The 27,392-nt window shown below is 34.7% G+C and overlaps 1 protein-coding gene across 1 annotated transcript in view; it reads right to left on the minus strand.

The window, feature by feature from the left end:
- LOC149539618 (UBQ, helicase-c and DEAD-like helicase domain-containing protein) overlaps nucleotides 1-27,392 on the minus strand; it is a 349,808-nt gene that overhangs the window by 203,705 nt on the left and 118,711 nt on the right. The window contains exons 9-14 of the mRNA XM_089800846.1: nucleotides 25,457-25,588; nucleotides 25,248-25,327; nucleotides 24,767-24,861; nucleotides 24,573-24,640; nucleotides 23,139-23,240; nucleotides 22,851-22,921 (exon numbers count right to left, since the gene is read on the minus strand). Of these exons, the coding sequence (XP_089656972.1) occupies nucleotides 22,851-22,921; nucleotides 23,139-23,240; nucleotides 24,573-24,640; nucleotides 24,767-24,861; nucleotides 25,248-25,327; nucleotides 25,457-25,588 (548 nt within the window). The remainder of the gene's footprint in view (nucleotides 1-22,850; nucleotides 22,922-23,138; nucleotides 23,241-24,572; nucleotides 24,641-24,766; nucleotides 24,862-25,247; nucleotides 25,328-25,456; nucleotides 25,589-27,392) is intronic.

Below are 27,392 nucleotides of genomic sequence, written 5' to 3' on the forward strand. Positions count from 1 at the left end.
TTGCCCATTCCTGATAGGAAATGGGAAAGTATTTCGATGGACTTCATCACTGATTTACCACGAGTGCAGGGAAGGGATTGCATCTATGTGGTGGTGGACCGCTTGACGAAGTTTGCTCACTTCTTTGCTATTCCGTCCACTTACACAGCAGCACAGGTGGCAGATCTTTTCTTTAGAGAGATATTCAAGTTACATGGGCTGCCCAGATTCATTGTCAGCGACCATGATAGTAAGTTTATGAGTGTTTTTTGGCAAGAGTTGTTTAGGTTGTGTGGTACAAATCTTACACCTAGCACTAGTTATCATCCGCAAACAGATGGGCAAACAGAGATTGTGAATAAATGGGCGGAAGGATATTTGAGGAACTATGTAACTACACAACAAAAGGTTTGGATCAGATGGTTGCATATGGGAGAGTATTGTTATAACACCACTTATCATATGTCCATCAAGATGACTCCTTTCATGGCACTCTATGGTTATGAAGCATCTAGCTTCATGGATTTAGTTTTGGGGGACAGTAGAGTGCCCAAAGCCAAAAACTTATTGCAAGATAGTCAGGACACCCTGAAAGTGCTCAAAGAGAATATACAACAGGCCCAGAATCAACAGAAATTGTATGCCGATCAGCACCGAATAGAACGTAGCTTCGAGGTAGGGGATATGGTTTACTTGAGGCTACAACCATATAGACAGTCATCGCTCAAGAAGAGCGGAGCTGAAAAGTTGAAACCTAGATTTTATGGTCCCTACAGGGTGATTCGCAAAGTGGGCAAAGTCGCCTATGAGCTTGAGCTTCTAGAGGGCAATCGAGTGCACAATGTGTTTCATGTGTCTAGGCTTAAGAAAGCCATTCGTCAAAGTGTAGTGCCTTCTGCAGATTTACCCCCTTTGGATGAGGAGGGGAAGCTTGTGTTAGTACCTAAGGTATTCTGGACACCAGAGAGAGGAAGCTTAGAAACAGGATAGTGAAGGAGTATTTGGTCAGATGGAAAGACCTGTCGAAGGAAGATTCTACATGGGAGAGTGAGCAGGTTATTCAGCAGGCTGGACTGAGATTGCTTGAGGACAAGCAATTTCAAGGGGGGCGGACTGTAATGTCCCCATTTTAGCAGTTGACCAAATGTGTGTGCGTTAGCCTTGTTCTACACGATCCCGAGGCCTAACAAACGGTTTAATGGTATCCTGAAGTGTTTTGGCCTAGTCATTTCCAGTTTGGGCCAAAAAAAAACTCAGTTTCAGGCATACTTACTATTTTTAGTAAGTCGGCAAGACACAGTGCAGGTCAATTTTGGTGATTGGATTCGATACTCCTCGGTGAGAGCTTTCCGATGAGCTATCACTCGCATTATTCAGAGTCCGATTGCTAATACATTTTAATGCCTGAAGTTTTATTAAAGTAACGTCTAATTTAATTGTAAAATATTAAAGTGTTACTTTAATATTTATTTTATGGTGATGTGTACCCAAGGGAGACATAAGGGGTATTTTAATACATGTTTTATATATTACACATCTTTTATTCCACATTGCCCATATGAGTTGAGCAGACCCTTGGGAATTGAATAAAAGGAAGCATTTGTGGCTTCATTGGACAGGTTGAATATGAGAAGAAATTGGTGTCTGAGTTGCAGCTCCGTTCTTGGCATTTGAGGACGTTTATCCTCTCTTGTAACATTCTAAACGTCATTCCCTTAGGGTTTGGCCTTTGGAATTCTTTGTTATCGGCTTCATTATCAAGCAGTTTAATTGCATTTCCGGCTACAGGCGGATTTGGTATTTTGCTCATATCTTCTTCACTACTTGTCTGACGCTTATGCCGCTTTGAGAGAATGATATTACGAAGGTAGTGGACTAATTGAAGGACAAAGTACTTTAGCAGCAAGTTCAAAAGCATGTGTTGGAGTATTATGTCAATAATGCTGAAGTAATTAGCGAGTTGATAACTCTGCCATGTATTTGGTTTTATGAATTCTGAAAATAACATTTATTTGGCTGTAGTTCATTTCCACTTTGCATATTATTGTAGTTTCTTTCTTGTTTATGTTGTATGATACCAATTCCATGCACAAACACAACAAACAAATAAATGTTTGATTTCTAGAGTTATAAGGGGTTTAAAACATTAAACGGAGAAATAAGAGGTTGAATGCAAACTGTTTGACATAATTCCTTTCAGCAATTTGGTTTAGTTTTTGGGACATTTAGGGGTGCCCATTACATTGTCAAGTTTACACTCCACCAAAAAAGTGGTCTTAATGATAAGATCAAGTTGGAAGACCCTAAAAGGCCTTAGTCAAGTCTAAAGTTATTGCAATTTTAGGTGGGTGAGTTTAGAAGCCTATTTAGTTGCAAATTTGAGGGTTGAAGGTTGTTCACCCAATCTCTACATTTGGAGAGAGTAAAGCTAGGATTGAAGGAGGAGGAAGGATTAGCTCTTCTCAAAATTTTCATTTGTCATAACAATTTGTGAAGGTAGGAATCCTTTATGGTTTTGTTCTTTATGTTGTGTTTTTATTTGATTAAGTAGACCTATTGCATGTGTGTGTATTCGTATGTATGATGAAACATGTGAGAGATGGGTTAGTATGGGTTTCTTAATTGTTTTCCTTTCTTGCTTCACATTTTGTTTGTGAGGGAAACTGTAAGGGTTGTGTTGGCATTACTCACCCTCGAATAGGGCAGAAGTGGCCATGTATGGGAGGAGGGTCTCAGTTGGACTCCGAGTCAATGCAGACATTGCAAAGTCTCTCCTCATGATGAGGAGAGGGAGATAAGTAGGGTACTATGGGCCCCTACTTGTCAATACAAACCGTTTTGTGTTTGGGGAGATAAGAAGTGAAAGAACGAAAGTTCTTGTGATTATTTGCCTCGGAAGAGGCATCTGTTTTGGTGTTATGATTGACTTCTCCTACCCTGAAAAAATCCACCTTCTCCCTAGTCTTGATTCAATAAGGAACCTGTTGTGCAAACTTGGGATGGGATTTATGTTTGAATGTGTCTATGTGTTAAATTTGTTTGTCACCCAGTCAGTTTTGGTTCTCCATGGTTACCTTGATGAAAATTGCAAATTTCGTAGTTGATACCTTGATATGGAACCAAACTGGATTCAAAGTTTTGGTGCTTTGATTCAAACGTTTTGGAGACTTCTTCTCGGGATAATGATCCTAATGTAAAATTCATTGTTAACCTTATTTTTGAAATGACAACAATATTGGATTTTCTTCTCTAATTATTTCCCGATAGAGTCTTTTAATCAGGTTTTAAAATAATAATAATAAAATAAAGTTTTGTTTATTGTAATGTATGAGATTGGTTAAAAGTAATAATTGCATACTCATTAATAGAAAATGATAACTCCTTATATAAGGAAAGATTAATTGATTTATTATAATGTTCCAATAGTTCTTCCATGGTGATTTTTGTCTTCAAAAGGAAATAAAATATATAGATTGTTTAATCATTTGATTTATATCATATTGAAAATCCACCTCCTCGTAATTGGTATCAATGATGAAAGAATGCAGGATTATTTCATTAAGTATTTTTTTAATGAAATTGCAATGTGGGGTCAAATTCAAAAAAAGAGGAATTCAGCACATGGTTCAATCCACATTTGAAATTGATATATTGTATAGTACCCAATCTTATTTAATTTAATAGATTCTTTGGATAAATATTAGTAATATAAAACACATATAGAACATGGATTTATAACACTGAGGAGACCATCCCTAGTTTAATTGGTAAACCCATGCATTAATACAATTGTTAAATAGAAGATAAACTCAATTACAAAGAGGAAAAGAAAAATGTATTGAAAAAAAAGAGAGATGAAAGTTGCAATTGAGAGAGCCAAAAATGGTCTTTGGAAAATGTATGAGAGGTTTTAATTCTCCTTGAGAAACAAAGAATATTCCTAAGATTCCTTTTAATATGCTCTAGGGCATCTTAGTAAATAAAGAATATAAAATTTTTTTAAAAACACAATTAAAATAAACACTTTAGTATAAACCTCTATAATATTCTACTATTTTTCTCCTCACCAAATAAACTTTTCAAAGTAACTCCTAGCATGCTATTGGCTTACCCAATTCAAATCTCCCATGACATGCGCACTCTCTCAGCCCATTTGGCATTGTGCTTAGAAAAACACAGGAATGGGGATTGGGTAGAAAGGGACCAAGTCCACATGCATTAAAGACTAGGGTTGCTTTTAAAACAAATATTTCCTTAGATCCCCTCCCATTGGTCATTTCTCCCACCAAAGGATCCTCCTTCCAAAACCCACATATAGGATCAAGGAGGGCTGCTGAAAATAATGACACATCAATCCCCATGAAGAATGTCAGGTTGACTTGGGGAAACGCATCACTAAGGAAGTGATGGCCACAATGTGGTGTGAAGACCCTTTAATTTATGCAAGTTCTAAACAACAAAACTTTTCCCCCAAACTCACCTAACGTACTTTGTTTGCAAAGGATGTCATGCTGCCTTGGGCAGCGTACTAATAGCATGGGACAGCGTGTGCCTCCTTGGGGAACACCCAAGCAAGTGGCTGGTCCACTTGCCAAGTGGAAGGGAGGCTTAGGGGGTAGTTAATAGAGCTTAGGGGGTAGTTAGATTTTGATTGGAAGGTTAGGGATGGTAAGTACTGTTTAGTGGGTAGTGATTAATGTTTAGTTAACTTTATAATTTATGATTTGCCTAGGAGTTATAATAATAAAGTGTTAGTGGATAGGTTAATATATATAGTTTAGTCAATATTATTGTGATTTGTGTTTAGGGTAGTAGTTAGTGTTAGTTGAGTTTGTTAGTGTCATTGTTTTAAATGACTTAGGAATTTTAAAATAGGGCTGGTATATATAATTATCTGTTTCTATCAAGTTTTGAAATTGCTTTTTATTATAAAGCTATTTGGATAAATAGTTAAGTATTTGATAAAAGTTTTTGCTTGTATAGTGGGAAGAGAAGTAGTTTGTATATTTATGTTTTCTAAATATGAAATATGATATTATATTATTTTCAAATATGATCCATTTATCAATAAAGATGTATTTGACAATGTTCTAAGTATATATTAATGTTCTAGTTAGAGGCTGTTCTTGAGTTATTGAATGCTCATGTAAATGTTCGAAAGTCCTATAGGACAAGAGTTGACATGATAACTTGTTAGGATAATTTAGGTTATGTTAGAAGACAAGTGAATGTCGTAATTGGTCTAATCGTATATGTATAATGTTTGAATTAGTTATGTGGTTAACTAAGATCAAGTATAAAGATGATAGTAGGGTAACCTTTAAGTGCACAATTAGCCCTGCTAGGGAATTGACCTAATCAAATGTAGTAAGTGTGTAAGTATCGGATTAAATTTAATATAACTTATGTTATCGATCAAATCGCATGATGTGGAATTTATTTTAGTTAAGGCTTATCAAACCGTTAAAAAAGGGTAAAATCCCGAATGTGTCAAAGTTGTGTTTTCTATCCTCATGTTGGAAGATGAAATTTATGATCTTGTCTCTCCTGTAAACTATACCTATCTCAAAATCAATTGGAGAAATTGGAAACCCTAAAATGTATCTTGAACTTAATGTTGTACCTTTGTAATTTGAACCTAATGTTTAATCGATCGACTCATTCAACCCGAACTAAGTGTTCCTCTAGCGTTAGGACTTAGGGTTTTGAACCCGAACAATATCTTGAGATGTCAACTTTGCATCTTAATAAAATGTAAACTAAACACAGTTTTAATCCTTTGTCGACTTTCCATAACCTATTTAGTGTAGTATGTATTATCATAGTGGATTAATTATCTTTAAAAAACAAATTGTTTGTGTGCTTTTGCCCCGATTTTTGGGCATGACATTTTGGTATCAAAATCTAGGTTCGTGACACTTGGGCAACAATGGGTCCATGATTAAGTGTGGACATTTAAATATTACTATACGAAGCACGGATTTCTCCTTGCAGATTTTTAAGAAGCTACTGTATTCTTTCTAAACAATGATACTGATGAGCAAACCTAAGCAAAACCCAAAATCGGTATCAACGACTGAAAATGGTCAACCATGAAGATAACCGAGTCTTGAGGACTTGAAAACAACTAATTAAATGCAAGAATATTATATTCATATTAAGGTAGATTATGATCTCATAAAGAATCCCAGATTATATTGAACACGATCGCCTTTAGGGAAAACTAAGTTAAGGACCTTAAAACATCTTTCAATCATGTGAGTGGAAACAAGTAAATAACCTAGTGATCAAAGACTAGTATGTATTTAGACATTACAAACATAAGTAAAGGAAACCTACGATCTTCATAATTTAATTTTGTACCTTCGAATTATTACAATATAGAAAATTCTAGATCAATATAGATTATTACAAAATAGGAAAGACAACTTATAGAAAATTCTAGATCAGTATAGAATAGGGAACAATGAACCCACAATGATCTGTACAAATCCCAAGAAAATTATCTTATCCTAATGATGAAATCAAGATAAATTTCTCAAGTCAGCTCATGCATAAAACTTGACCTAAATACTTTATATAAAACTTTGACCTAAATACTTTATGTGGGTGCTCCTGCACCACAAACCCCTTAGTACACCAAAAGCTAATTATAGGGCGATGTCAATGAAGATAGGTATGTAGTTAGTATGTGGGATCAATCACAATTTGAACAATATGGTTTTTAGACCACTATCTACTTTCAATTCAAAATCCCTGCAATATATTTGGAAGGCCTAAGATTCCTCCTTTCCCTCAGAGACCCTAGTACGGCTACATTATGTCAGTAATGTAAATTTTGTAAGCAATTGGATTTATTTCCTTATTTGTCTGATTTCAGATTTTGGTATTTTAATATTCTTTTCTTCTTGCCAACAATGTGATGTGGGGCTGCTTAGCCAAATTTATTATTGATGATTCTATTTTGCCTCTAGGAAATGTCTTTATTTCTTGATTAAAATTTTACAATTGTGGCCACTCATTATTTCTTTCATTTCAAACTTTTGCGTTGGATGTTTCATCCTTGATTTTTAATTTAAATTTAGAGGCAACTTCTTGTGAATTGTGTTGGCAAAGTGACATATGATGAGCCTACCAAAGGGATTCCTAACAATCAAGTGGATGTATAGCATTAGGGTATGGGGTTATTAGTTAGAGTATTTGTGCCCCACCCTCTCCTGGGACTTTGAGAATAGCACTAGTGATTATCTGTTGACTGTTATGACTAATGGATTGCACCCCAACATAAAACTAGTTAAGGTTACAATTTAACCTAACAAACTTTTGGATGCAAAAGGTGCATGTGTAGCAATAGACCTGTTTGGTGTCCTACCAAAGATGCAATACACAATGGAACTCTAGAGTAAAAGTGATGTAAACAGGGAAACCAAATATTCGACCTCTTCTCTTTCGGCACATGGATGTAAACAAGGAAACCAAATATTCTTAGGTAACTTATGTCAGGTTTTACAGCAGTAAAAGCCTCTTTAGAAGTTTTGTTATCAAGGTGTGAATGGAGACATCTATTTTGAATGTAAATAGGTATTCTAGATGCTTCTACGCAAGATGAGGTTTCAAAGTTTTCGTCATACAACATTGCTCTAGCAACCAGTACAATAGTTCTATTTTTCCTCTCAGCAACACCATTTTGTTGTGGATTATTTATTATAGTAAACTTCCTCTTAATCCTAACATTAACACAAAATTCTTTATAAGTTTCTAAGCTATACTCCTTCCCATTATCTGTTCTCAATATTTTAATTTTCTTTCTGGAAGAGTTTTTCGTCAAGGCTTTGAACTCCTTGAACCTTTTAAGGATTTCTTTTGACTCTTTACACTTAAGGAAATATATCCAAGCCTTTCTAGAGAAGTCATCCACAAAAATTACATAACATTGGAACCCTCCCATGGCAGGTATAGAAATAGGTCCACATAAGTCAAAGTGGACTAATTCTAGCACATTTTTGGTCCCACTCAAACTATTTTGGAAAGTTCCCTTAGTGTTTTTCCCTAAGGCACACCCTTTGCAAACCTCGGTATGAGTTTGATTTAGTTTGGGTCGTCATGTTACCAATTTCTCAATTGAAGTTAAGGCACAAAAATGAATATGTCCTAGTCTTCGATGTCAGATTTTGTTTGGCTCAGAAGTCTTGTGAATAAAGGCTTAATTTGTCTCAATACAAACTTTATATAGATATCCTTATCTTATACCTATGGTTTGAGATTTCTTTACGGTGGAGTTCTTTGGCCATGCTAGAACTTTCCTGTCCATAAAAGTAACCCTATATCCGTTGTCTTCAAGGGCAGAAATGGATACTAAATTTCTCTTAATTCCTAGTGCAAATAGGGCCCCAATGAGTTGAATAGAGAAGCCTGATTTTAATTTGATGTTGCAAGTTCCAACCCCTTTTAATGGATGTGTAGAATTATCCCTAATTGTTACTTCTTCATCAATTTCTTCTACGTTAGTATCTAGGTGTTCTCTGAATCATGTGATGTGCCTTGATGAGCTACTCAATCACCTAGGTGTTAAGTTTGTTTGATACTTATAGAAAATAAATTTCTCATAATCATGATCTATATTTGTATTTCCAACCTTATCAAATGATGCTTGTTTCTTTGTTCTATCAAGGCATTTGATTGCATAGTGTTCATACTGATCACATCTGAAACATTGAATTTAGGAAACATCTTTCCTTTATTTGGATGAACACTTTTCATGAAAATTTCTCTTTCTTTTGAAATTCTTCTTATTTTTCTTATGAGAATTTGTGTTTAAGCATGAACATGCTCATCTATAGGTTTTTGTTTATTTCCTTTTGCCATATGTATTGTTTCTCCTTGTAGACAATCAAGTCTTAATTGATCAAATTTTGGGAGTTTTGATCTAGCACTTATTCCTTGAACAAATGACTCCCATGAATTAGGTAGGCTACCTAAAACTATGACTATTAACTCTTTTCTATCGATTTCATACCCAATTGTTGACAGTTGATCTCTTAGCTCGGTGATTCTTATGAAGTATGTATTTATAGCTTTTCCTTTGTTCACGCTTATATGAATAATTTTCCTCTTTAATGCAAGGGTTTTGTCAGTGTTGTCTATTTCAAATGTGCTTTCAAGGGATTAGGTATGCAATCTTCTGTTTTGCTAATATAGGTACTATATGGTCCCTAACTGCATCTACTATGAGTTTCATAGCTTTTTCATTGTTCTCAATCCATTGAGTCCTCTCTGGGTCATTTTCAGGTTCTATCTTCTTTTCTTTCACAAATGAGTCTAACGTATTCTCTTTCAATATCATCATAATTCTGAGCTTCCATGATGTGCAATTGTTTACACCTTCAAGATCATCCTCAAATCCGATTACACTTGACATTATGAAGAATGAAATGTGACTGTAATATCAAGAAAGAGTAATGTGATATCTCAAATTTAATCAAATCTTCCTTAACTAGGCTTGATACCATGTCAATGTAGATTAAATTTATATCAGATTATAGAATGTTGTTGTGCTTTCAGAATTGGTTGATAACTAATCTCTAATTTCTTATTTGCAGAATTACAATCAGAAAATATAGCTCTTACAGCAACTATGAATGTGATACAAATATTATGTTAATAATCACTGAATATTTGTAAGTTTGAATTATTTCTGGTCATGTCTGGTCTGTTCTAGATAGAATATTAATTAATTTCAATAATATCTTCTAGGCAGATCAGTTTATATATATATATATATATATATATATATATATATATATATATATTGCTTTGAACAGACATGTCCGTTCAGGACATATCTCTTAATATGAACCAATTCAGTTCTAGTAATCAAACCTGATCGCTAATCAGGGTTTAGTTATCACTTGTTCTTAACAACAATTATGCACATGAGATCACCAATCAGGGAAGATAAGATAAGATAATGATATTAATGTCCAACAAGAGACCACAACGAGGTCTATGGGATTGGAAGATTACAATCAAAAAGCTGACAACAGCAGGAACACCAAACAGTGTCCGAAAGAAAAGCATACAACAACAAAGAAGAAGGAAATGAAATGATTACCTGCATCTAATCAATATCAAGAACATGAAATAATTACCGTTAGTCACTAATAATCTGCAAGAACAGATTCTTCAATATACTTGAGACTTAATTATGATATCATGATCGAGTATGTGAATGATATAGATAATCATTTGTATATCTGACCATAGCTATCATACTAACACGAAGTTACTTCTATATTTATTTATTTTTATTTTTTTAATAGGTAATCAGCTGAAGCCTAAATTATTTATTATTCATTTTTTGTTTATTGTTAAGATTAATTACTATTATGTGTTAATTTCAAGAAGATTTGAACCCAAGACCTCCCCGATGAGAGGCTCGCAATTTATCAATGTGTTTTAGGCTCTTGCCTATTACTTCTATATTTATTAGAGTCAAATGTATTTTATTTTTTACTGTTTCTTCTCATTATATATTATTTTTTCTTTTTTTTCTATTTTTGCATATTTATATTCTTTTCGTTTTAGTGTTTTATATAAACTTCTGTCATTTTTTAATTTCGTCATTTTTTATTTATATATATAGTCATTTTGTTTTAGTGTTATTTTTTATTTAAATTGGTCATTTTGTATTATTTCTTCTTAATATGCTTTATATATTTATTTATTTTGATTTTGTGTTAGTTATTCTTCAATTAGTCTTTTTGGTTTTTCTTTTATGTATTCCTTTTAATCTTTGTTTTTTTCGTATTTATATACATTTATATATTTAGTCCTTTTGTTTTAATATTTGTGTTTTTTGCCAATATAGTTTTTTTGTTTCACTTTTATTCTTTTTCCGTCCTTCCTTGTTTGTGTATTAATTAGATTTATACTTATCTGGTTTTTTAAATATTTTCTTCTCTCTTGGGTTTGCGTGTGCCATTTCCCCTCTCATCTTTTTAAGTGAGTGCTCAGTTTTCAACTTGTCATCTTTTGCATCCTTCATTAAGTTTGATGAAAGGTTAAGAGGCATTCTTGAGATCTTTCACGAATGTGGATTTCTCATGCTTCAAGAAGTAAAATCAGTAGGATTCTCCCTAGAAATTGTTGTTAAATGCATCTCGAAAGATGCATATGCTTTATCTTCAGGTCATTAAAGGGGTAAAGGTGGTACATCTATCCTCGTACGCCCCAGGTGGAAGAAGGCCATTAAGACTTGGGATTGCTCTCCATGCAATAGAGCAGTTTGGGTATCCCAGAAATTTGAGAGCTTTGAATTTAGAGTCTGCTCGGTTTATGCCCACAATGATCATAATGAAAGGATTAGTTTGTGAATTGGGTCTGTAATCTTGCCGACATCCCTTGCGGGTTAGAAGGCAATTTAAATATGGTGGAGAAATCTTAGAACAAAATAGTAGGCATGAATTTTGAGTGGAAAGGAAATGAGCAATTCTATTGGAATAGGATGATTGGTAAGCTCAACTTCTTTGACTCACTTGCTGGTCCCAAAGACAGCCCAACAGATATCTGGTATACCTGGTCCGACCAGAAGGGTGTTAAGAGTATATATTCTAGAGTGGACAGATTCTATCTGAATAGAGATGCATTTAGTTGCACTAAACCTCTAGATGGCAATTGTGCAAAGTCCCTTTCAATCTGTGTGATCACCACCCAATTATCACTGACATTTTCACTTGATAAACCAGCAGAGGCAAAAAGGATGAAATTTGGGTTCTCATTAAATAACTCCTTGTTACGATCAGCATGTACTATTAGCAATTAACATTATTCAGTGCTTTCTTAGAAACATTGTAAGGCAAGATAGCGTCATTGATAGGTGGGTCCAGAACACTAAATCCTAGCAAAGCCTGTTCAAGGTTGTCGGCAAGAAGAAGTCTCTGGATGCAAGAAGGGAAGAACTTGAGCTTCTTAATTCCCTTCAGAATGAAGAAAAGGAATTACGAGATAACCCGGCTAACATTCATGCAGTAGACTTGGTCTCTGGTATAAGAAATGAACTTTGGAAATACAGTGCCAAAATCAAGGCAAGGATAAATTGGATCAACCTAGGGAACATAGGATCCAAATTTTTCTTCCAGATATTGATATGTAAGGAGGCTAGAGATAGGATTGACAATATATGCAAAGAAGTGGAATTAACCTCCCAAAAAGACATCCTTAAGGCTTTTACCAAATATTACTACAAGTTATTCTCTATGGAAGATGATGGTCTTAGGATGGAAGAAGCTAGGAGTAAGGTTAAAAACATTATTCCCAAGAGAATCTCTGCTGAAGATTCTACAGATCTAAGCATGGCTATAACCATTAATTAGATAAAAAAAATGACATCCAGAACCTAAGTAATGATAAAGCTTCAGGACCTGACAGAGTAACAATTGAATTCTAGAGGAAGAACCTTGACTAGGTTTGCTCTGAGCTTTTGGAAGTATATGAGGGAGCCTTTAAGAATAAAACTCTCAGGCCTGATATTAATGCTGGCCTCAAACTCATTCCCAAAGAAGGTGATAAGACCCTGATCAAAAACCAGAGACCCATTACCATGTTAAATGTTTCTCATAAGATTCTAGCCAAGATCCTAGCCATTAGAATGGAGAATATCCTCCCTTAGATTATTAATCTCACTCAAACTTGGTTTATTAAGGGCAGATACATTCTGCAAAACCTTATTACTTGTTGGGAAACTCTGGAGAGGGATAAAGTCTCAAGGCAATAGGTTGGAATGCTCCTCATTGACTATGAAAAAGCATATGACAGGGTAGAGTGGAAGTTTATTGATATGATGATGGATGCTCTTGTTTGTTCCCAAACATTTTGCAATATGGTCTACACTCTACTCTTTGGGGCAATGGTTGCAGTTGAAATCAATGGATATGCGTCTGAAATGCTTGAGCTGACCAGTTTCATTAGGCAAGAATGACCTCTTGCTCTCTCTCTTTTTGTTATTGCTGTGAACTACCTTTGTTACATTCTAAGAGATATAACTCTATCCCCCAAGGCCTACAGTATTGTTTTTCTAAACAAGGATGTATCCAACATTCAATTTGCGGAATGATACTACCATCTTATTTTACTTTTAGGAGGATAATACAGTTCATCTGATGGAGAAGTTAGATCTATTCTGCAAGGCTTTAGGAATAAAGATTTCATTATCAAAATCCATCCGCTTGGGATGGCATGAAAATCCACATGAATGGTGTAAATAATTTGATATTGGTTGGGGAGGACCTAGCCATGTTGTTAGATACCTAGGTATTCCATTTGTTGTTAATCTTAATATTGGAGATATGTAAAGATGCATTAAAGAGAAAATATCCAAGAAATTGAGCAAATGGAATAATAGCTACCTAACTATGGCTGGTAGGTTGCATATATGTTAGAAAACCCTTTCGTCTTATGCAATGTACTAATCTTCAACTTGGCTTTTCAATCATAATTAGTTCATCTTTCTCCATAAAATCATAAGGATCTGCAGTCCAATCGAAAAGGGCAAAAGAAAACCCATCCGATTTGCTAGAGTAGTGTACTAAAAGCAAGGAACTTGGTGGTTTGGGCTTTAAAGATGTCAAAACTCAAGCCATTGCACTTGTTGTCAAACGGATTGGTCAGGTTATTCATGGGTATGAGCCCTAGAAAATGTTAATTAGGGCTAACCTTGTTATAACCCATTGGTATGGAAACAAGTCTTGGTGGGATTTAAATATGCTGGAACTTCTCACCCTGAATCTCAATCTCATAGTTGGGGGATCCGATGTGTTTAACCATTTGGAAACGCTAGAAGTGTGTAAGACATTTCTTCAAAGATGTTCGACTTTATGAATAGGATAATCTTATTTGCGGGCAAAAAATCGATTTTGGTGGAACCTAACTCATGGAGAAAAACACCTGGGTCTTGTCCAAGGTTGTTCGGCCTAGAAATGGGCATAGAAAGGCATATTGAGATTTAGAGGCATTATCAATGATAATCTCCTTGTTTCATGGTCTACTCTTAAAAAGAGATTTGCTATCCCTGAATCCCAGAGGAGAACCTATTTTATCATGAAGAGAGCCTACGACCAAATTGGTTGTTATAATAGTTGTTTCTCTATTGAGTCCTACTCCTTCCAACTTACTTGGCCTGATTTTACACCTCCTCATTTGGTCAAGTAAAATTATGTTTATACCCTTCCCACACATAACCATGATATTATTAACCACCATAACCAAAAATGGAGCCTCCATTTTGAACCTTCAATCTGGTATTGTTGTCCTGCATTTTGGCACCACAAAATGTAGGTAACCTTACGAAACTTTTCAACTTAGTTTCGCATTTCTCAAAGTTTAGTTCATTATTTAATTGGTTAGTATTGATTAATCAATCGAGTCCAATTGATATAATGATTCCTCTTACTCAATGCTTTCATCAATTCTTTTTAGTTTTTCTGTTTGTTTAGCCTATGCTTGATTTTTGAAGCCCTCAAAGTCCTTTTTCTCATTTTTGAATGCACATTTGTCAGCTTTTGGTGTCTTGGCTTTGCTCAAATCATTCCTTTCAGTTTTCCCTTCAATTCGATCTATCTTAGGGCTTAATCGGAGTTGGCAATCAAAAGATATAATCATTTTAGTGCCCAAAAAGTGGGCTCTCCAGTTGCAACTCCATGATTTAAAAAACCATGTTATATTTTAATATTGTCATTAACTTTTTGAAAAATATAACTTAAAATCGCTTTATGTAATGTTTTTAAGTTACTTGATCAATTAAATGATTATAGTGCACTTTATGTTATATTTTCGTGTTGAGTTGCTTTTTAAATTTTTCACTCTATTAACTATATAGTTTGATTTAAATTTTTGAGTTACTTAATGTATTAATTTAAAACATCTATGTAAATATTGCTTTTTGAATGGGTATTTGCACATATTTATTAAATTATATAGTGTAAATATTATTTTTGACCCAATTAAGCGATATTTCCCCAAAAATCAATTAGACATGTGCTTAATTCATCACTTAGGTTGTGCATTATATGTCTTTCAACCCAATTGCATTTAAATATGCATATGCATCTAGACCACACTTTGTACTAGAAAGACATTGTACATGTTTTTAAAATGTGGAATGGTCATCCTAGAATGAGTTTTGCATGTTCTAAAAATATTCAATGACCTCCAAAGAGTGTGGTTTGCACTAAAAAGGTTATAATAAGCAAGTTTTCAAAATATGCAATCACCCCCTAAGAGTGCATTTTGCATCTTAAGAGCAAATAGCATATTTTTAAAACATGTCACTACACTTGGAGAGTCTGTTTTGCATGGGCAACGCGTATTCATGTTTTTAAAATATGCAATGAGGCTTGGAGAATGAGTTTTGCCTTGATACATGTTTTTTAAAATGTTTTGCATTAAAAGATCAAATAAATGTATTATAAAACATGTAATCTCTCCTAGAGAGTGTATTTTGCATGGATTTCATGTATTTGAAAAAAGTGAACCCGAATTTGAAGATTCAAATGTAAAAAGCTTGATGTTTCCCTCCTCCAAGAACACGTTTTTTTATCAAAAATGCTTAGATCTGCCCATGTAATGACTTGAAAACTCCAAGATCAAGGTCACCTTTGCATATTTATGCATTCTCATGCATTTGGCATTGAAATCCATGCAAGAAACAATGTAGATTTTGAGGTTTTGAAGCCACCTTTTGGAGAAAAATGCCCAGATTTGGGGCTTTTTGATCACTTTTTTCTTCCAATACAAGTCGTTTTGGTCTTGTGATCCTTGTGTTTGCTATTGAAGAACACGTTTTTTCCTTTAGATGTCAAAAATGCTTCATTTCATGCCCTGTACGAATCACGTTTTCACCTATGTTACCCCAAGTTTTCGGGACGAGGGGATGGGGGGACATGGAAACGGGTTTCCGGGAACGTTTTTTTTTTGCCAAAACAGGGGACGGTAGGGGACAGATATATATATATATATATATATATATATATATATATATATATATATATATATATATATATATATATATATATATCTGAATTTTCTCTGAATTTTCAAATATATTCATCAATTCTACATTCATCATAGCAACATAGTTTAAAATTATCAATTTCATTCATCAAATAATGATTCATCAATGATCATAGAGCATAGCAATCAGCATCTAATCGAATCATCGTAGAAAATTCTAAATAGCATCATTTTCAATCATCATTTAAGTACTTAAGATACCATTAGCACATAATGAAATGAGTCAAATAAGAGAATGAAAAACATCAACTCTCAATAAAATGGAAACATTGAATAGATAAAGACTCAAACTTTAAAGTTTTAAACTTTTGAAGTATCAACTATAGTGTATCAATGATCATATAATATTATAATGTCAAGACAAAACACTCCAAGTCTGAAACATCAAAGTCAAAATGAAAACAAAAGATACTAAAGCAGCTGCCCCTAATCATCCATATCAAAGTCACTATCACTATCATCCTGAGCTTCAAAATGAAAACAAAGATGGTATGATAGTTGCCCCTAATCATTCATTTTATAATATATTATATAAAAAAATTGACTTCTACATGTTCGGGCCTGCAGATGACTGGAAAATCATTGTTTTAATGGTTTTTTTGAGTTTAATAAATTTTAATAGGAAACCTTTTATGCAGTCCCCGGGACGTTAGGAAACGGAAAAACAGTCCCCGAAATGGTCAATGTGGTTCAGAAACTCGTTGACCGTTTCCGAAGTTTCGGGGACGCGTTTCCTGTTTTCTTCTCCAAGTGGGGACGTCTGGGAAACGTGCCCTGCCATCCCCCCGTCCCCGAAACCGTCCCCGTTTCCGAAACTTCAGGTTTAGGGGTGGAAACGCGTCCCCAAGTAACATAGGTTTTCACTAAAAACGCCCAGAATATTGGGTTCTGTATCCACATTTTTGCATTTTTCATCGACATTTTTGCTTTTGGATCCATGTTTTATCATTTGGGGAAGTCGTTTTTGCATTCACAAATAAAAAACAACCAATATATATCCATTTGTGAGCCACGGTTTTGCAAAAAGGACCCTGATATTTGCATGAAAAGGGCACGTTTTTGTTAAAAACACTCAAAAAATGGCATTTCCAGCCCATACATTTGGACGAATTGCAGTCATTTTTGAGTTCTAACGCATGCTATTGCCTTTGGAGATCATATTTTTTATAAAAACAGGTTTTCTTGGAGTTTTTGACAAAAACGTCTCATGTATTGGTGATCGTTGATCACGTTTTTGGCATTCTCATACCAAATCCGACCATTGAATGCTCATTACTTACAAGTGTTGGAGAAGTCAAATAGTTGTTCGTAAATCCGGATTAGGAAGAGAATTGGTCTTCAAGTCTATAATTCTTGCTATTTTTGGCTCTTTAATCTCCAAGTAAGTAGATAAATTCAACCTTACTTATTTATTCATGCTCATCTTGCTATTTTGCTGCATATTTTAGCTTGATGTTGCAGACTTGTCCATAGATATGCCATGAAAAGTGCATTTTTTCTTTAAATATGATGAAAATTCTCATTTTCATACTATTGCTTTGGGGTCCTCTACTAGGTTTCCTGCCTTGTTAAATTTTTTATATCTTAATATTATTTCTTCTTGCTTTAGTGTTATTATGAAAAAAAATCGTATTTTTATCACCTGTTGCTACCCATGTGCCTTTGGAATTTTGTCTCCAAAAAATTTCTTCTCTCACTAATATATCTTCCAATTCTAGTTTCAGAGATTTTTCTTTTTTAAATATTTCAGCATTCATACTGTGTTCGATGATGATTTTATTTAGTTTTTCCAATTCATGTTGTATTTTTTCTTTTGATTCAAAAATGTTACCAAACCATTATTTATTCTAGATTACTAGTTTATTTTTAATTAATTTAAGTTTATTTACTATGCTGAAAAGTTTTGATCCTTTAATCTTAATTTCATTGCACCATTACTCATGCAATGTTAGCAGATTTTCATTTTCACATTTGTTCGAATTTAAAAGGACTTCCATGTGGCCTTTGATCATCACATTGTTTAGTTGGATTGGGAAATGGTCAGATCCTGAAAATGGGATTAATTCTGCTTTGAAGAAGGGAATTTTGCCCAATCACCTTTAAGGAGAAACCTATCCAATTCTTCAGCTACATTATCTTGTCCTTGTCTTTTATTATTCCAAGTAAATACACCCTCCTCTGTTTCAATATCCATTAGGTGATTTCAATTAATCCATGTCCTAAAATCCTCTACAGTTTATATATTTATGCCATTTCCACTTTTTTTTCATTTAAATTAAGAATGGTATTAAAGTCCTCTCCTAAGAAAGTTTGGTTGGGGTGAGAATCTAGGAATTAATTCAGCTCATTCCATACTAATTTCTTTCCATCCAATGGGTGAGTTTTTATATATTAATGACAGTCATGGTCAAGTTGGATTTTAAACTTCTAACATTTCCAGCCATCCAATGTTTATTGCATCCAAGTGGTGTGTAGGTTACTTTCCTAGGGTCAGTTAAGATGGCCGAACCCCCGGAAGCCCCTTTATACTCCACTCCATATGTTTCCCAAAGCCGCATTTTTTTCTTAACATTATCCAATTCATTATTACTTAATTTAGTTTCCTATAGCATCATTATGTATGGTTTAAATTTATTAATACAATGTTTTATCAGACGCTGTTTGTTAGGGGCTTTGCTGCCCCTAACTTTCCATGGTAGGACTTTCATTAGTCCTTGGGGGGAACTTTCCCCCTACATTAAACATAGAAGTAATTTTGGCCTCATATTGACCATCTTTGTTTCTTAACTCGGGAAGGGATTTCCTTCCGCGTTTTTTTAAGATTTTTGCACAATCTGGGTTTTCTATGGATTTATCAATTACAGTTATACCCAGATTATTTGATTCAAGATTATTCTCAATGTTATTTAATTTCATTAACTCTTCTTCCAAGATTTGTTATGATTTCTCCTGGGCTTACAGTTCTAGTATTTTATTGATGAGGATTTCTCTTTCTTTATTGATGGCTTCCATATCAATGAATTCACTTACTACTTCATTAATGTTTTACCCCAGAAACTCTTCACTGATATTTTCAGTGTGTTCTAGAGTAAGAGTGAATTCTGACACATTATTTTGGTCACTGGACACTTGATCTGATTCCTGAATGAAAGGATTAGATTTTTCCAATTTCCTATTTTATTATGTTTCGAAGGGATTATGCTAAGTGTCGGGGATGTGGGTATTAAATCAAGTAAGGCCAAGTCATTCATATTGATGTGAGTAGTGGTTTGAACATCTACAGTGTTTATTGATATAGAGAAGTCTAAATCAATTAAGGGTTCCAAAGGTGTTTTGCCTTCTACAGCTTTTGGTGGATGATCTGCCCTTTGTTCTACAGGGTCCCTTATCTCTCCTTCCTCTCTATCAGATGTAAGGTGAAAGGATTCATGTTCATGGACTTTGCTTGGGCATCGAGAAGTGGTATAGTTTGCAGATTGGCCTCTATCATTGGATGAAGAGGGTTCTGAAGGAGAAAAATCCTCCTGGTTTACATTTGTATTTCTTTCGAGGCCAAATTTGTCCCTAAGATCCGTTGTTGTTGGGATTCTAGTAAATCTATCATCCATATTTGATTTAAAGAAGGCTATATTCTTAATGGGTCCTTTGTAGAATCCAGGGGTAAGCAATAAATAGAATGGTTTGTAATGATCTTAATAAGGTTTACCCTGTCCTAATTTTGTATTAAGAACTTTATAGTTGAATTTTCCAGGAAGGAAGCCTCTATGCCTAATAATTTCCCTATGAGATTTCCAATTCTTCTCAAAATATTAAGATGTAACAGTTCAACTAGAAAGTTCTTAATACACACCCATTTATAGATTCCTAAATCATTATGTTTACTAGTGTCAGTAATATTATATCCTTCATAGAAAATATCCTTGCTATGTAATAATTTATCGACAAGATCACTATTAATCATAGTTCCAAGAAGCCCAGCGATTCATGTGATTCATGTGATTCGTCGATTCGATTCAAGCCAAACGATTTTTTGTGAATCCGTGAATTGAATCAGCGATAAAGGGTTTATGAAATAAGTTACTCACTAAATTTCAAGGGTTTTTTTTTAATTTGTCAATTCGTGGCCGATTCGATTCCAATTCATGGCGGATTCATGATTCAATTTGGCCTTGCCAATTTCGATCCGATTCCAATTCTCGTACTTTTCTATTAATACAATCAATAAATAAAAAGTTATTTTCCATGACTATTATACTTGGTCCTCTTGGTTTTCCTTCATCCATCTCACTATTGTAGACATGGAGTTGTTTTTCCCATCCCAGTGAGCGAAAATACCATGTTAGTTACACCTTTCCCACATTCCTTCCAAGAAGATATCGCTGATTATCATTGAATCTTCGTCTTTTAAAGCTTTATCTACATAGCATGGTGATGTGGTAAGGTTTTAAACGGAGGAATATTAGGGGGTAGGGCATTAGGGTTTTTTGGATGATTTTGGATTTTGAGGATGGATTCATGGGTATGGGGTTTGGTGTTCGGTATAAAGAAATGTTATCTACCCTGGAGGCAAATCTTGGTGTGATCAATGTAATGGGAATTATCCATAATTTTTCCTATGATTTGGAGAGAGAGTAAGCAAAGGTTGCTTCCTTCCTTTCCCCGTAGTGCTTCGTATGCCATTGAGCCCTTTGCTAATTTTTTGCCCTATGTGTAAATTACTCTACGGGCCTCGTTGAAACTATTTTGCATATTTAGTAGCATCGCCATGTCTTCTTTGTGCAAAGATTGAAATGTTTTCACTACTTTCCTTAATATCTTCTCTCTGCAATTAAGCAAGTGGTATATATTTATTGGAGATTTTAATGTCTTGAGTCTTGACCCTTGCCTACCTTCATCCATCTGTCATTTGCCAGACACTTAAAAATTATTGAGTTCTTTTTGAAGGATGAGATAGTGTGATGTCCTGCAGTAAATATATTGTACGAATTGATGTTCACACTATTATGCTTTTCTCGATGTTTACAAGCCATTTTTTTAAAACCGTAATATGTTGCACTTGTTTTTCAAATACTTGAAATATAATATTTAATTATATTTCCCTCCATTTGGTGCACAACAAAATAATATTAAGTATATTCAATAGTCATTTGTACCTCCCCTTAAATTGGCATTGTGTGCACTTCTAAATAATTGTTAATAAAGTATAAAGGTAAAGATAGAGATAAATTTATTAATCATAACTGTATTAATAATTAAAATGTCATAACTCCAACGATAATCATTATTTCTCAATTCTGTCATAACCAAGAGAGAACCTACTGCATTCACTACTAACTAGGGTACCCTACTAAAAATAGTTGAGGGTCCATCTCTATCAATCCTTAATTTACTATAATTAGCTAAGTTACCAATTCTGTTTAGGGTACGAGTTTGGATGCGAGAATCAAATATGTGGGTTTGTGAAAAAATTATGGTTTGTATGGGTTCATGTGTGTGTGTGTGTGTGTATAAGAGAAAAATACAAAATTGTAAAATTAAATCATTTCATAGTATGATGCGTGATCATTGATCAATGCCAAATGCCAAAGGTAAACATTAAAACACGATTCTAATGAAAAACATTACATTGAATTACTGAATTACAAAATGAAAATGATTCAAAGTTTAATGTTCATTGATAATCAAAGTGTTTGTCACTCATCAAATGGACTATCAAAATAATCATTGCCTATAGCTTTTTCAGAAGCTACAAGTTTATCCTCATCATCATTAGAATAATGAAAGAGCAAATGTGAAATAACAGTGTCTTTGGAGGCTATATAATGGACGGTTCTAGAGTTAGAACCAAAAAGAAGTATTATTTATTTTTATGGGCCCACTTTATAAGTTGGATGCAGTGGGTTCTCACAGGTCTACACAAGTCCATGCTTGGTCCGCCCGAGTTTGGGCAAGGTTAACTCCTAGCCCTATGGGTCTGCCCACAAACCCAAGTGGAACCACAGGGCTGGGCGCGAACGCTACCCAAACCCCCACATGTACTCAGACCTAATTTGAGGATCTAGGGTGCAAACTCAGTCACTTAGATAATTAGTAAACCCCTGAATGTACAAGATCAACAAAGGTGCCAAAGGTCACCACTGTAATTGAGGCTGGTCCATGTGCCCTGCCCAATATAGAAATGTTGGATAGATAAACTGCTATAAATAGTAAGTGTACCAAAGTGAGCCAATTAGCGAATGATTTGATAATTGTGCATGCCATGAGTCTGGTGCCCCTTCCGAAAATAGCTCTAACCATAATTTAACTTACTATAGATAGCAAGTCCCCAACTAAAGCTTTGTCACGTCACCATAACCACTACCAAATTGTCTAGATGTGTTGCTCAAGATAGAAACTCCGACTTTTCCAAAATAGACACTTACCATTAATAGTAAGTGTGCCAATTTGGCTCAAACAAAGAGAAATCCTAAATTTCCCTGACCTCTAGAGTTGGAATTGGCCTCCAACTCAACCAACTAGACCCTCTAAACAACTCCATTAGCCTATGAGGGTCAAGAATTAGGCTAATCCCTTGAAAGCTAACACTCACAAAAAAGGGGGCATTATAGAGGACAAACAAGGAAGGAGGCATCACAAGGGTACATACTTATTTATGTATGCCATTTTAAAAGCGATATTCCAAGATAAAATTTTGATTTAAAAAATCTTTCAGCAAACAAGAGGCAAAATGAAAATTATTGTAGATGAAGCAATAGATGTCTATTTTGTGCTGTTCCTCTCACAAACATTTCAAACAAGAATATTACCTTGCTCGCTTAACCTTTTTATTCATACTCTCTCGATCATGTATTTTGGCACCTTTTTGAGTCTTTAGCTTCTGCAATGCCAATAGTCGTTGTTAAGTGAAGAAATAAAAATATGTACATACATATTCCTTTTTAACCGAAACCCAAAGAAGTCAACAAAATGGATTTCTCATCTAAAGTTTCTTTTGTTTATGCATTACAAAATGAATTCCAAAAACAAACAATGGAAAAATAAAAGTCATTCAATGCCTGTTATATGATGGAGAACCTTGACAAAGTGACACTTACATGATTTACAGTCAATGGAGGATTCCAAAGGAGGAAAAGCTTTGAGCCACATGGACTCCCGTCCTCCAGCACCGCTTCCACTTCTCGCAGATTAGCAAGTTCCTAACAAGACAACTCACAGAGATTAAGTTGATAAGATCATAGTCTACAGTGAAAACGATAGAAACAGTTCAGTTCATCAATCATGTTTCAATTTAAGGAAAATAAAGCATCTTACCCGGTATTGCATTTAAAATTCAAACTTAAGTTCCAAAAAAAATTGAAATGTCATTTTTTTGGTTTAATGTAGCTAGGAGAAGTGGATCTAGACCAATTCTCAATCATGTTTGTATATCATCCATTTTATGGACCACCTTATTTCCGTGTGGTAATTATAATGAATTTCAATATCATTTCTTCAAAGTGGTGCAATACAACATTGTTCATAAATCAAACTTAATAATTGCCAAAAAGGCACATGAAAGATGCCTAGTAAGCCAACTGAAGAAGCATTTGGCTTTTTCCAAAACACATCTTGAGGCAAATAGGGTAATGAGAGCTTAGGGGATATGTATTCATTATAAATTCTAGCATGGAATATTTTCATTTTGTATTCAATAATGTGCTTTGTTATTTCCTCCATATTGTAGCTGTGCATGTGTTCTCATGATTTTATAACATGGTATTAGAGGATAGATTTATGAGTTCAATGTCCCTCTATTGGAATAAAGGTACACGATACAAGACCTACTTTCGACTTGGAGGGTACATGCCTTATTGCCAAAAAATTTGGGAGGAGAAGTGAAAGTTGTAATCCAAGACTTGTGGATGTAGATTGTAGCTCATCATATCACACCATACAGGAAATGCAGATTAGTATTCACCAGAGTGAATCTTGACTTTTGTTTGAGGAAGTGTGTCAATTTCTTCAGTCATGTAATCAGATATTAGATCTGGACATATTTTATGGAAATTGTATGATCCTAAGGAGAGTAACCTGCTTGACCCTCCCAGCCCTCAACACTCCCTGAGAAACACTATCAAATTGTGTATCCAGTCCCTTCCTAGTGATCAATAAAATTAAGAGGTTATTGTAAGCTAGCCATATGGTATACAGGTGCATGGAATTCTTCCAGGAAGATTAGAAGAATGTGGAAGATGAAGATCATGAGAAGCAAATTTTGATCATGAGCTCTATATTGTAACTGCATTGGATAGTATTGCATTTTCATCACTATGTTGCTTTCTTTCCTCCAAACTCCATTTTTATATGGATTCTTTGCTTCTGCTTTCTTATTGCATACAACTTATAAATGAATCTAAGATAAAAGCCTTCCATCAAGCAGTGAGTTAGCACAAATAATTAACTATATCATTTGCAGTCCCTTAAATACATGAAGTAAATGCATAGCAACATTGTATATTTTAGTATCCTAAGAGAGTCGTGATCCATACCATGGCATGTTCACGAGGATTTGCAATAGTTGCACTGCAAATGATGAATGTTGGGTTACCTTCATATACTGTATGATTTATCCACATATCAGAGATTAGATGTATATACAAGAAGAAATCTGTGTATGCAAAGATAGTGATTAATAAACATTAAAATATCACGACTGTATCTAGAATGCAAATAAAGAGCATACAATGGTGACAAATCCTGCGCATCCTTCGCAAAATGAGTGCAGTGTGACATCCAAAAACTCCTTTGTACATATGAGCTTCATCTATGATAATATACCTATCTTATCAAAAATAAATAAAAAATTAGAAAATTCTGTGTCGTTCACTGCCCAATAATAACACATTGCAATCAATAAGAAAAATGCAACAAAGAAAACAGGTATGCTTTGAAGAAAAAACTCAGTAGAAGACATCCTATTCAAGGATAACAAAAAATGACTATCAAAACGACTACCACCAATTAAAAACAAGTATAGACCAGGTACAACTTCAAATTTTCCTTTGTGTGCATGCTCAAGAATACAATATTACATTCAGGAATGCAATTGAATTATCAGCAAAAACATATATCATACCAAAAAAGATTCCATTGAGATAAATCCTGCTTTAGAGAAGCAAGCTATGTAAAAGAACAAAGTGATTAACTCTAAAAAATTCCCCTACCTGAGATTTGATAAGATGCGCTCAAACTTTTTGTGTGATGGCAATATTGACAAATGAAGCATATCTGGGTTTGTAATAAGCTGGAAAACACCAGATCCTTCTTCATTAGACCGTCACATGATGAAAGTTTATTACTAAACGCACAAAGAAAATAGCAGAAAAGCTAACCATGACTGAACTACCATTGATACCTACAAAGACACACATACCAGTCTAGCGTTGTCACGAATCCAGATTCTATGACATTGAGAAGTATCACCATCATAAATACCCATATTTATGGTAACTTCCAATCTTTGTGTCATTTCTATTAAAGCACGATACTGATCCTGAGCCAAAGCCTGTCCACATTTTCCAGCGTTCAAACACTATTGAAAATATACACAAAATTTGGCAAAGAATGTAAAACTTCTTACTCTTGCAATAGTCAAATAACATACACTATTGAAATCAGTCTAACAAATCGAGTAAGAACCATCATCTATATGTGGGAACTCATAGTACAGTGGTCAGAAAACAAATGAGAATTGTTGGTATACATGCGTATTGAAAAATCTTGCTGATGCTTGCAGTCAGAGTCCATGAGTGTTTCCCAAGACAAACTCTAATTTGTACAAATATTGGTAAGTCCGAGTAAGAGTATATCAACTAATCCTAAGCATCCCGAATATGTTTGTACCAAGCACATACCAAGTTTCTTTTGAATGATTTTGTTAGCTTGTTCAAGACCTGTAAGTGTGCATTTTATGCCAAGAAGCCAAGTAGTAAAGTACAAGCACCTAAGCTTGGGCTAAATATCATGAGAGAAACCAATAAGCTCAGAGAGTATCCTTTCCATAGAGTGAGAGTATAGTCTTGAACAGTACATATTGTCTAGTTTAAAGAGGACAAGTTATTACAAAACTCTGACATAAGGGATGCAGTGTATTGAGACATAAGCACATACAAAGAAGGTCCATATGATGCATAGGATCAACCATTCATGCTAGAAGTATCTAAAATTATTGGAAAAGCCCTTGGCCACCTCCTACTTTGGAGAAAATAATGCATCATTAAAGTCCATTATGAGTTCTATCTTCAAATCTCTAATCTTTAAGAGTAGAGGATGAGACTCTTCGCTTGACCTTAAAAGATGACATCAAGGGGAGTTTAAAAAAAATGCACCCCTTGGATCCCTCAAGTATGGATTATCAGAGCATGTCAGTGCAGCTATTGCATATCTTGTGGTCCCAACTAGTTGGGTTTGCTTGAGATGTTGTACTCTGGTAATCCATAGAGTTATAGTTATATGGCTTTTCTACGTGAAGTATCATGTAATAACCCTTAACCGGTTATAGCTTTTACAAATGTCAATTTCCTTTACTGATCAACAGTTTGGCATTTTATCAAACACTTGGCAATCATACTTCAATAGGTAACATCTGTTGTTTCTTGTTTTTATGAATTTTGGATTTTCAGTATACATGTTGAAAGGGAAATACAAAGAAATGCCAAGCAAAAAGAACAACACCTATTTCTGCAAATTTAATTGATGGAAATAAGGCTAATGACTAAAATGAATTTGCTCTGAATTTAAATTGTATACAAAGAAACCTGTTTAATTTTCTGGTATGGAAATTTTAAAGCAATGATTCTGCCCGGACTCAATGTGCAACTTCAGCACACCTCCACCAACTCACTCCAGTATCTACAATTGACATGAACTTCCAATTGCAACCCAGATAATGCTCACAGCTCCCAGGATTGAGTGTGTTTGCCAATGATGCCTTCCAACTCCAATCGCAGGGCCTCCAGTCTTGATCGCAGTCCTCCTAAGTCAAATCGCAGGACCCCTTAAATCAAACTACAGACCCAAATGGAGGAAATGTAGGTCTTTTCTTGCAGCTGCAGGCCTCTAACATTAATTGCAGGTCCTGGTATTGTAATTGCAGGCCCTAGCAGTAATTCGCTGGGCATATAGAATGAAAGCAGGCCTTGGGAAAACTAATGCAGGCCCTCAAAGTTGTATCACAGCCTCTCTTAATACAAATACGCCCCTGTAAGTGATAAACCCCTGCCTTAAAATGTAATGGCAGCCCTCCATTTTCCAGTCAAACTCCCAAAACATGAATCGCCAGAGTCTCAATGTGACTCACCAAACGAACA

This window comes from Cupressus sempervirens, chromosome 9, assembly GCF_028749045.1.
Source record: "Cupressus sempervirens isolate cs-2001-9-10 chromosome 9, ASM2874904v1, whole genome shotgun sequence".
Lineage (NCBI taxonomy): Eukaryota > Viridiplantae > Streptophyta > Pinopsida > Cupressales > Cupressaceae > Cupressus > Cupressus sempervirens.